General features: G+C 44.4%; 1 protein-coding gene across 1 annotated transcript; it reads left to right on the forward strand.

Annotated features, from left to right (window-relative positions):
• The first annotated feature begins 2,005 nt into the window (after positions 1-2,005).
• Positions 2,006-11,292, forward strand: LOC117537203. Its single transcript, XM_034202360.1, has 3 exons — positions 2,006-2,197; positions 6,737-6,789; positions 9,471-11,292. Exons 2-3 carry the CDS (start codon positions 6,744-6,746, stop codon positions 10,130-10,132), a joined length of 708 nt encoding a protein of 235 aa, XP_034058251.1. The 5' UTR covers positions 2,006-2,197; positions 6,737-6,743; the 3' UTR covers positions 10,133-11,292.
• Positions 11,293-11,512: the final 220 nt, after the last annotated feature.

The raw sequence follows: 11,512 nt of genomic DNA on the forward strand, positions 1-11,512 counted from the left end.
GCGACTGATGCCCCTTTCCCACCAACGCAGCTCCCGTTCTAACTCCGTGCTTGCGCTCTTCTGGTTCGGAACCAGTTTTTCTTTTCAGCCCTCGTTTTGTTCACACCGCCCAGAGCCCGACTGGTGCTGCCACTGCTGCATCATGACGTCACAGTTTACGTCGCTGATTTTCTCCCCTACGGCACTCACAACAACAACAATGGGGGACTGCGTCGGGTCGATGATCGTGTTACTTTTAATCATACGAAGCCAGATTAATTTAAATAACTTCTGCAACCTTATACTTTTCCCGTGGGCTGCTGCCGTTGGTGGGCTGCTGCCGTTGGTGGGCTGCTGCCGTTGGTGGGCTGCTGCCGTTGGTGGGCTGCTGCCGTTGGTGGGCTGCTGCCTTCGGTGGGCCGCTGGCTCTGGCATAGGTGGGCCGTGGACTTTCACAGCGCCAGTGCGCCGGTCCCCCTGCCGCATCCGCCGCAGCCGTTGCGAGGCTCCGGCAGCTCCGGCAGCTCCGGCAGCTCCGGCAGCTCCGGCAGCTCCGGCAGCTCCGGCAGCTCCGGCAGCTCCGGCAGCTCCGGCAGCTCCGGCAGCTCCGGCAGCTCCGGCGCAGCGGCACTGCCGCTCGCGAGGACCCAGGTTCGATTCCGGCCTGAGGTCCAAAAATTAAAAAAAAAATAATAATAATAATCTCCTGTTCATCGCGTCCATTCGCGACCCACCTCACAAGCTGAGTTCTTTTTTTGATTTCCTGCTTTTTAAACACATGTGCTCTCCAGTACAGGAGATACAGTTATATACTGCAGGGCTCAACGCTAACTTTTAAAAGTGGTTGCCAGGCTGGCAACCAGGCATCAGATTTTGGTTTCCAAAACTGAAAATACGGTTGCCATTTTTAGTCACCTTATATTTTAAATAATTACGATACTATATAGTTATACATCAACTTCATAATGAAAATGTGAGACAAAAGAATGTTCAAATGCTTTACAATAAGTAATTAACACACTTATTTAAAACTAAAGTGGTACTAAACTTGTCCACCCTCAATTGCTGGTATACAAAATACCAATAGTGCAGCTGCTGTCATGTTCTTCACAGATCCCTCACAAATGAATTGAGCAAGTCACTAGTTTCTTGGTCATCCGTTGTCTCCCTTTCAAATTTGGGTTTTCTTGACCTTTGTGCTGACCCCCACCATAGATCCATTTGCCCTTCAGCATTGAAGTCTTGGATTGGCCAGACTAATACATTTCTAATGTTAAATAAATGAAAACCATTCACAGTTAAGAATTAGATATTAATGCTGTAAATTACCTTTAAATATGTCTGACTATATTTAAAATGTGTTACCTTTTTATAGAAGTGATTATATTTGTATGCCAATATTTTTCCTACGGTAAAGTTTCGTTTAGTACTTTTATTTTGGTAGTAATAAGATCGGGACTCTTATTTTGAAGGAACTTTTACCGGAAGTGAATGCACAACGAAGCAGAATGTACATATATATTTCGCCTCCAAAGACTTTACACATTTCCGCTTTCGTTCGGGTTCATCTTGCGCTTTATCAGTTGAATCACTTTGAACATTCGTTTGAGATGTTGACGGGTTGGCCAAACTTTTTACCCCACAGTCAAACAACTTAATTTGCTTCGCCATTTTTTGTAAAACGAACACACGGCACACCGCGCACGCGAGTAAACGTGCATCGCTTTCTGGCTCCGTAATCACACCAATGCACGTGCAACTTAAGTATCAGGTTCCGACTGGTCACAACAATAATTAAATATCACTCTTAATACAACAAATAATTAACATTTATCTATTTTGGGGTGCACATTTTGCTGTTTGCTGTCCTTATTTCTTATGTTAGAAACTGGTTGCTACTGATGGCAACCAAAGGCCAAGAAGTGGTTGACATTTTTTTCTGAATGGTTGCCAATGGCAACCTGGCAACCGTTACTGTCGAGCCCACTGTATTTTAAGTGGAGAGCTGTGCAGGTGGTGGGAGGTTTTGGTCCTGCCAGAGGGGAGCAGAACATCAGCTCCCCTTTTTTGGCAAGGGAGCTGATGTTCTGCTCCCACTTGAGGTCCTGGGCGATGATGGTGCCCAGGAAGCGGAAAGACTCCACAGCAGTGACTGGGGAGTCTGATGAGGGTGCTGTCGCCTGCAAACTTTAGGAGCTTGGCGGACTGGTGACTGGAGGTGACATCAGTGATCATTTACCTGTTTTATTGTCTATCACTGCAGTTCTAAGAAACCTAAAGTCGCCAGCCATTTCAAATACAAAAGATTGAGAACTGAAGATAACATAATTGCATTTAAGAATGACTTACTAAATCAGAATCGGAGGGTAGTATATGAGAGAGACGATATTGACAAGGCCTATGATGAATTTCTAAACATTTTTAAATCACTTTATGACAAAAACTGTCCTGAGAAACAATGCAGAGAGAGACACAAACAAACTCACAGTGCATGGATCACTAATGGCCTAAAAAATGCCTGCAAAAAGAAAAATACACTGTAGACAATTCATAAAATATAGAACTTCAGAAGCAGAAAAAATATATAAAAGAATAAATTAACCCATATTCTGAGGATATGTAAAAAAGAATACTATAATAAAATATTAGAGAATAATAAGGATAATATGAAAGGTTTATGGAAAGTATTAAATAGTGTCATTAGAAATGGAGCAAAAAGTTCAGGTTACCCTGAGTTTTTTGTGGACAAAATTAATGTTATTAATAATACAGAAGATGTGGTTAATGGTTTTAATGAATTCTTTGTAAATGTGGGGCCAGATCTGGCAGAAATAATTAACCGTAGAAACAACTAAAGGGGAAGATACGGACCTCTGGAATAAAAACAATAGCTCTTTCTTTCTCACACCAGTCGAAGAAAAAGAAATCATAGACACTGCGAAAATGTAAAAGCAAATCCTCGACCGATTGGAATAATATTGATATGATTATAGTAAAAAACGTTATTGAAGAAATTGCAGAACCATTGACACATCTCTTTAACTTGTCTTTTCAATCTGGTAAATTCCCAAATAAAATGAAAATAGCAAAAGTTATACCATTATATAAAACTGGGGATAAACAACATTACACAAATTACAGACCTGTTTCATTGCTCTCTCAGTTTTCCAAGATCCTTGAAAAGCTTTTTACAAAAATACTTGACAATTTCATGGAAACACATCAGCTTTTGGACGACAGTCAATATGGATTCAGGAAAGATACCGTAGATCAACATCTATGGCACTAATGGAATTAAGTGAGGAAATAGAAAACTGCATGGACAATAAAAAACAAGCAGTGGGAATATTTATAGACTTACAAAAAGCATTTGACACCATAGATCACAATATTTTACTGACAAAACTGGAACGGTATGGCATCAGAGGGGTGGTGGCTGTTCATAATATACATCAACGACATTTGCAGAGTATCAAATATATTGAAATGTATTTTATTTGCAGATGATACTAATATTTTTTGTTCCGGTGACAATTTGAAAGAGCTAATGGAAGTGATAACAGCAGAAATTATTCAAGTAAAACATTGGTTTGACACAAACAAATTATCATTAAATATAAGCAAAACAAAGATTATGTTATTTGGAAAACATAAAACAAATCCACAGGTGGAATTAATACTAGATAACATAAACATAGAAAGAGTATTATGAAATTAAGTTCCTTGGTGTGGTTTTAGACCACAAAATCAGCTGGAAACCTCATATCACTCATGTAAAAGCAAAACTGGCTAAGACTATTGCAATATTGGGAAAAGCCAGACACATTCTGGACTACAACTCATTGTATACTCTATATAACACACTAATATTGCCATATCTGATTTACTGTGTGGAGATTTGGGGAAACACCTACAAAACCAACCTACAGCCGTTATGCACATTACAAAAAATGGCTATAAGAGTTATTGTTACGATTATTGTGTTATGTCACGTTTTGTATGTCTTGTTTTGGGTGTTTTGCTGTTCTCCCTGTCATGTTTTCCTCTTGGTATATTGTCTGGTCCTTTTCCCTGTGTTTTTCCTCCTGTCGTTAGTTTCCCTGGTGTGTCTAGTTGTCTGATTGTGTTCACCTGTGGCCCTTGTGTTTCTCCTCCCCTGCCCGGCTGTTTCTCGTTTTGTGATTACTCCTCCCTGTATTTAGTCTTGTCTCTTCCTGTGTTCAGTGTTGGTTCGTCGTTTGTCTGTGACTGTGTTCAGTGTTGGTTCGTCGTTTGTCTGTGACTGTGTTCACCGGGGAGTGTTCTGATTTTCCGTGTGCCATATCCTTGAAATAAAGGTATTTTCAGTTTTTTCTGCATTTGGGTCCTGCCTGCTTCACTCACCGTAACAGAACGAACCAACCAGGATGGACCCAGCGGATTCAGCTTTTTTGATGCTACAGGCGGACCGTCTTGGGTGCTCTCTGGAGTACATTTTTTATACGTGGGATGACGCCTCATCTATACGGGGTAGAGTGGCTGCTTTGAAGGAGGCACGCCAGGAGGTTGCTCGCAAGCCCTGGCTCAGGAGTTTGTTGCCTGAGTGGCTACAACTTTTTACCAGTAGTCCTGGAAACTTTTCTCAAGCCTCTAACCCTTTTCTGGGATCCGACTACTGTACTGGTAGAGGTCCACTGTGTCTCCAAGGGGCCTGTAGGAGACGCAGGGCCAGAATTCCAGCCCGTGCCCCAGCAGCCATGGTTCCGGCTCCAGTGCCGGCCCCAGCAGCCATGTTTCCAGCTCCAGAACCGGACCTTACAGCCATGTTTCCGGCTCCAGAACCGGACCTTACAGCCATGGTTCCGGATCCAGAACCGGACCTTACAGCCATGTTTCTGGCTCCAGAACTGGACCTTACAGCCATGTTTCCGGCTCCAGAACCGGACCTTACAGCCATGTTTCCGGCTCCAGAACCGGCCCATACAACCATGATGCCAGCCCCAGTAGCCATGGTTCCAGACCTAGTTCTGGCCCCAGCAGCCATGGTCCAGGCCCCAGTTCCGGCCACAGCGGCCATGGTTCCAGACCCAGCTCTGGCCCCAGCTGCCATAGTCCCTTCTCTGGTCCCCTCTCTAGTCTCTTCTCAAGTTCCCCCTCTAGTCCCTTCCCAAGTCCCTTCTCTAGTCCCTTCCCTAGTCCCTCCTCAGGTCCCATCTCAAGTCCCTTCCCAAGTCCCTTCTCTAGTCCCCACTCTATTCCTTTCTCTATTCCTTTCTCTATTCCTTTCTCTATTCCTTTCCCTAGTCCCCTCTCTAGTCCCTTCCCTAGTCCCCTCTCTAGTCCCTTCCCTAGTCCCCCCTCTAGTCCCCCCTCTCTTCCCTAGTCCCTCCTCTAGTCCCTTCCCTAGTCCCTTCCCTAGTCCCTTCTCTAGTTCCCTCTCCAGTTTCCTCTCTAGTCCCCTCTCAAGTCAACTCTCAAGTTTCCTCTCGAGTTCCCACTCAAGTCCCTACTCAAGTACCGTTGGAGGTTCCGCTGGGGGTCCTGCCAACCCTTTGTCCTGTCCCGTTGGAGGTCCTGCCGTCTACTCTCCTGCCGGGGGTCCTGCCAATCCTATGTCCTGTGCCGTTGGAGGCCCCGCCGACTACTCTCCTGCCGGGGGTCCTGCCAACCCTGTGTCCTGTCCCGTTGGAGGTTCCGCTGGGGGTCCTGCCAGCTCTATGTCCAGTCCCGCTGGGGGTCCCGCTGACAACTCTTCTGCCGGGGGTCCTGCCAACCCCTGGTCCTGTTCCGTTGGAGACCCCGCCATCACCTGTCTCGCCGGCTCCGGTTCCTGTTCGGCCGACACCGGGTCCTGCCCGGCCTCCGGAGCTGTCTGGTCTTCGCCCTCGAGCCCGGCCCCCTGAGAGCCGCGGTCTTCGCCCTCGAGCCCGGCCCCCTGACTCTGCCTGCCGCGGTCCTCGCCCTCGGGCCCGGCCCCCTGACTCTTCCTGCCGCTGTCCTCGCCCTCATGCTCGGCCCCCTGAGTTCGCCCACGGTGGCCTTCGTTTTTCCTCCTGTCGTTAGTTTCCCTGGTGTGTCTAGTTGTCTGATTGTGTTCACCTGTGGCCCTTGTGTTTCTCCTCCCCTGCCCGGCTGTTTCTCGTTTTGTGATTACCCCTCCCTGTATTTAGTCTTGTCTCTTCCTGTGTTCAGTGTTGGTTCGTCGTTTGTCTGTGACTGTGTTCACCGGGGAGTGTTCTGATTTTCCGTGTGCCATAACCTTGAAATAAAGGTATTTTCAGTTTTTTCTGCATTTGGGTCCTGCCTGCTTCACTCACCGTAACAGTTATCAATAATGTTGGATATCTTGAACACACTAATGTATTATTTTTGAAGTCACACATATTGAAGTTCACTGATCTGGTTAAATTTAAAACGGCACAAATCATGTACAGAGCAAGACATAATCTACTTCCTAGGAAATTAAAAACATTGTTCATAGACAGAGAGGGTGGGTATAATTTGAGAGGAAATCTACAGTTGAAACAACTCGAGGTCAGAACAACTCTGAGAAGTATGAGCATAACAATCTGTGGGGTGATTTTATGGAATGGTTTGGAGCAGGAGTACAAAGCACAAGCATAATTCAGTTTAAAAGGATGTACAGAAACACTTTTTTGGAAAACTATGAGAATGAAGAGAGGTGATTGAAGATGAGAAATGATTGTATATGTATGTATAAATGTAAGTAGGAATAACTTGCATAGTCATTTAATCCTGTGATCCTTGTTTTCTTCAGGACTGCGATGATGGTGGAGGATTTGAAGCATGCTGAAACGTGGCATGACTCCAGTGAGCTGTTAAAAATGTCTCTAAAAACTGGGTACAGCTGATCATCACAGTGCTTCAGGGTGGAGGGGGAGACATTGTCTGGGCCAGCAGCTTTCCTAGTGTCTGAGCACATGCACCTGTAACCTTGGCTGCTGTGCTCTCAGTGTTTTGTGCCTGTTGGCGTCAGCTGATAGAGGTGTTATGATTTTATCTTGTTATCCACAATGTTGATTATTCTCTCTGAACTAGCTAAATACATGGGTCTGGGGTAGAGTTCTTCAGAATTGACGTGGCAACTCTACCGTGAAGTCAGAACCTCTGACTCTTTGACTTGTTTTGTGAATTCTGCGGCCGAAGCTCCAAATAAACCATCAGTGTTTGACATCAAAGCTCCAGCTCTCCCCATGTCTCCTTTTGAGTCGGTGACTCCTCCTGCATTGCAGCCAGAGATATCACCACTATCGCCTCTATAAACACGGCTCCAGCTGCAGCGCGGGGTGTTTGTGTAAATACCTCCCCGTATCTGTTTTGCTGGTGGAGTGCGAACTGAGAGGGAGAAAGTCACAGCCTTTGTCTATAGCTTTAACTCACACCACCGCCGTCGCTATAAAACGAGCTGGTCCATAGCCAGGGTTAAATAAACTAAACTTTAGTTAACTCACCAAAAGTAAATGATTTGAGAAAAATAAATAATATAAAGATGTAAAGCAAAATTCTGGTAGTATAAATGTGCTGCAAAATGAAAATAAATAGCAAAATAGTTTTTATGTCCTGCTTCTGAGTGTGCAGGAGAAAATGTAAACAAGAAGCGCACTATACAGGGTGTGTGCTGTAGATGTAAGAAGAAAAGTAGATTATATTGCTTTAAGAATACATTCTTAAATTGTATTGCTGATATGTTAAGATATGTTTGTGACCTTTTATAAACCCTATGCCCCGTCCTGCACCCCGAGACCCTCAGAGGCATCACTGCTGGTCGTAAAGTCCTGCCTGAGGAGATCAGGGTTGCAAAATCTGTCTGCTCTTTTAGGTCAATGTTGTATTATTTGTTTAGTTTATTCTTAAATCTATGTATTATATGGTAATAATGAAAAAAACGTTATGTATTGAACACATTCCGAAACAAAGCTGATAAGGCTAGACTCAGACATAATACAAATTATTGTCGAAACCTTTTGCGCTGTTGCTGCTACTTTGTTGATTACCTATTCCAGCGGTGGGGAACCTTTTTCCTCTCAAGGGCCATTTCAATTTTTACAATATCCTCCGAGGGCCGTATACAATTTATTGATCTCTGCTTAAAAATACTAAAATCACAGATTAATTTCGCCTTTCTTTCATGCTGTGCAAAGAAAAAACAACCTCTTAATCTAGATATTTTACCATGACTCGCGCACGCATGCATGCACTGTAGTGGAAATGTTATTATATCCTGATATGTTTAAACCAAATGCTTCTCATTTGGTTAGATGTGCTGTTTGCCTCTATCTACTCTACTTCAAGGCCACAGAGCTGTTTTGGCTACTGGGTTGAGACTCACACAAAGTCACACGAGAACTTCTACAGCTCAAGGCCAGGTGTCTAATAACAATGTGACCGTGTGAAGACAGATTTCTTACCTTCCCACCCCTTATTGTATATAAGCCTTTTTACTCTATTGAACTGCGCACACTCGCGCAGACATATTTTATACTCTGTGAGACCAGTGTCTATATTTTATTGTATCTAATGTTTGTTTGAGGCCTCGAATAAACATCACCAGAAAGACAACTCTGTCTGATTCACCATTTATCTGTTTTAATCACTCTGACTTGTACTCTACAGTATTGGGGTTTTTAGATTTCCATAACAATTGGCGCTGCGAGCAGGGTCCCTGCAAGTTCGATTGGGGACACCCCCGGAGGCTGGTGGTGGGCCCTCCAGGATCCGCGGATCTTCCTCTACCCCGACAGAAACCATATGGGACGAGAGGACCAGCGCCGGGGGTGGAACTGATTGACTTCACGGGATCCAACGGACTTAAAAAGGCTTTTCAATACTGGGTGAGAAGTGCAGTGTCTAAATTGTTTAAAGTTAAACGTAATTAAAACTCCATGACATTTATGAGAGGGACTGCTCGAAAGTAGGGTTTATCCCGTCGTAGATCGTGGGTTTACGATCAGTTTTTGCATGATTTGTACTGAGAAACAAATATCACATCATCGACGGATGAAAAAAAAGAAAGGTGTTTAAACACCTCTTGTTTTGTCAGGGGTGGTCTGGTAACATCTAGAGACTTTGTCATGGGAGCAAGGCAAAGTAGGGGGCTTGTACACCCCCCTGAGGGTCCGATTGTGGATGTCATGAGAGTAAAATATGGTGAGGACAGTCTGTCTAAATTAAAGATATGGACGGAAATGTTTGGATTTCCAAAGGGAGGTTTTTGAGTAAATTAAAAATCAAGAACCTAAAGAATAAATTACAAGAAGAAGTAGAAATAAAAATAAAGTTAAAGTAAAAGACTTATATAGAAAACTGGACACTCACAGAAAGTGTTTATAATAAATACTGGGAGGATTAAGCAGAATGCCGTGAAAGAAGGCAGTTGGCCTTGGGGCATTAAAGAAAATATTAAGGTTGGAATGAATGTGAAGAAAAGAAGGAAAATAAATTATTTCCAAAACCATGTAAACCCCAGACATCTCTGTGTCTTTCCATTGCAGGCGTGGGGGATCCTCTCCTCGACTGTGGATTTCCTTTCCCACCTTCCCTCGCTGTTCACCTGCCTGCTGAGGAGGCGGCTGGACCAGAGGCCGCAATAACTACAAAGTTCCCCGCCAAAGTCGACATGTCAAGAATCTGGGTATGCAGGCAGAACCGGGAGGAAACAGTCAATTACTATTACCACCGCTTAGAAAAAGTGTTCATTGAGAACAGCGGCATTATCAAACAAGAAGCCGGTGTGAGAGTTTGGGAAACACACCTCTCAAACGCTTTCCTCACAGGCCTATCCCCGGCTATTTCTTCATCAGTGCGAAACTCCTGCATTGGCGTAATGGACGGTGCCCGGCTGGAAGAAATTCGCCGACATGCCGTGCAGGCTGAGAAACACCTCTCAGAAGAAAAAGCCAGTGAGGAAAAGAGACGCCGCGCTCGCAAAGAAAAGCTGACCATGGTCCAGGTTGTTACAACCACCTGGGCTCAAGGTCATGGCCAGGGCAGAGGGAACCGAAGAGGAGGAAGAGACCGCAATAGAGACCGCAATAGCAGATGTTTTAACTGCGGAGAGATGGGTCATTGGTTCGCTGAATGCCCACACGAGAAGCAGAAAAAGAACTTTCGATCGGATAAATCGGACTGTAACAAAGACAATACTTCAAACTGACAGTAGTCGAAGGAGGGAGTGGGGAAAGGAAGGAAATTTGGTCGGGAGAGAGAGAACCACTGCCAGCAGCATCTAACCAGGGAAGTGACACACACACACATCATGCTATTGAAAATTGGAAAATGTAGAAGACATGCCTGTGGTTAAAGAGGGTACATATTTGAAATATGACAGTGAAACAGCATTTGAGAAATGTCCCACACTAACTTTAGCTATCATGGGTGTTGATGTTCTATAGTAAAAAGGGCAGATTTGCCTGATTGCAAATGTAGTGGTAGATTTATGCACTCAATAGGAGCGGCTGGGGTGACTGTAAAGGAGAAGTTTTTGTATCACTTCAGAGTAGAGATAACGTTGATGATAGTAATCCATTTCCCACATCAGTCAAAAACAGTTTATTTTATCCTCCGTCTGCCTAATAAATTTACTGGGCAGAGATCTGCAACTCCGGTTCGGCTTAGATCTCATTTATTCCACAAATGAGGGTTTTAAAGTCCGGCTGCCATCTCCTACGATGGTTCAAAAACTGGCATTTGATGATAAAGAACTGTGTGAATGTGTATGAAATGGCTGCTGACATATCCTGATTCTCAGGTGTTGTTGCGGGGTGACTGATCAACGTGTTTTCCACCTGCTGTGTTCATGGAGGCTTCTCATTTGCATTATACGTGCTAACGTTGTTGATGATCCATTTCTGTTAGAATGTGTGAATGATGAGCTCATACTTAAAACTATGCTTGAAGTTTGCTGTGCAGCTGGTTCCTGTTGCGCACCCACACAACACAAACTGTGTCAAATCCCAGGGGCGGTCCACACATTTTACTAGTCAGGGGCCCCACTGAGAGATAGAGGGATTTGGATCTAATCGTTAAAGATTTGGAGTCAGTCACTGATTGGACACCTACACACACAGAATATGTACATGTGTCACGTGACGTGTATCAAATGAAAATGTGCACGAACGTAGCCGTTCTGCGCACATTGCTGTTGGTTAAGGAGGATGATGTTGGTGATGCCATTTTCCACCTTTACGGGTAATTCTCATATCTCTGAGCTTCCTGCCGCGCTTTCAGATGTGCCATACTCACTCTGGGCAGCTCACAGATATGACGTAGGGTTAATGTCCACGTTCCGTTCAAATCAACCCCCGTACCCATTGAAACGTGAAGCTGTTGATGGCATTCAGCCAGTGTTTACCTCTCTGTTTAAACAAGGGGTCATTTTTCCGTGTAACGATTCCGGTACGCACTCCAGTGTTTCCTGTCAAAAAGATCAGAGACAAAACCTCCTGACGAGTGGAAATTTGTCCAGGATTTACAGCTGTAAATGCTATGCAGCTATGCACGCTCGTCCCAAGTCCTTATCTGATTCTTTCCCAAG

Source organism: Gymnodraco acuticeps, unplaced genomic scaffold (assembly GCF_902827175.1).
Source record: "Gymnodraco acuticeps unplaced genomic scaffold, fGymAcu1.1, whole genome shotgun sequence".
NCBI lineage: Eukaryota > Metazoa > Chordata > Actinopteri > Perciformes > Bathydraconidae > Gymnodraco > Gymnodraco acuticeps.

Excerpts from the sequence above, each read along its gene's own strand:
- LOC117537203 (XM_034202360.1), top strand. The coding sequence starts at position 6,744 with ATGATGGTGGAGGATTTGAAGCATGCTGAAACGTGGCATGACTCCA. Across the intron at positions 6,790-9,470 it reads TGAAACGTGGCATGACTCCA|GCGTGGGGGATCCTCTCCTC; the intron begins GTGAGCTGTTAA and ends TTTCCATTGCAG.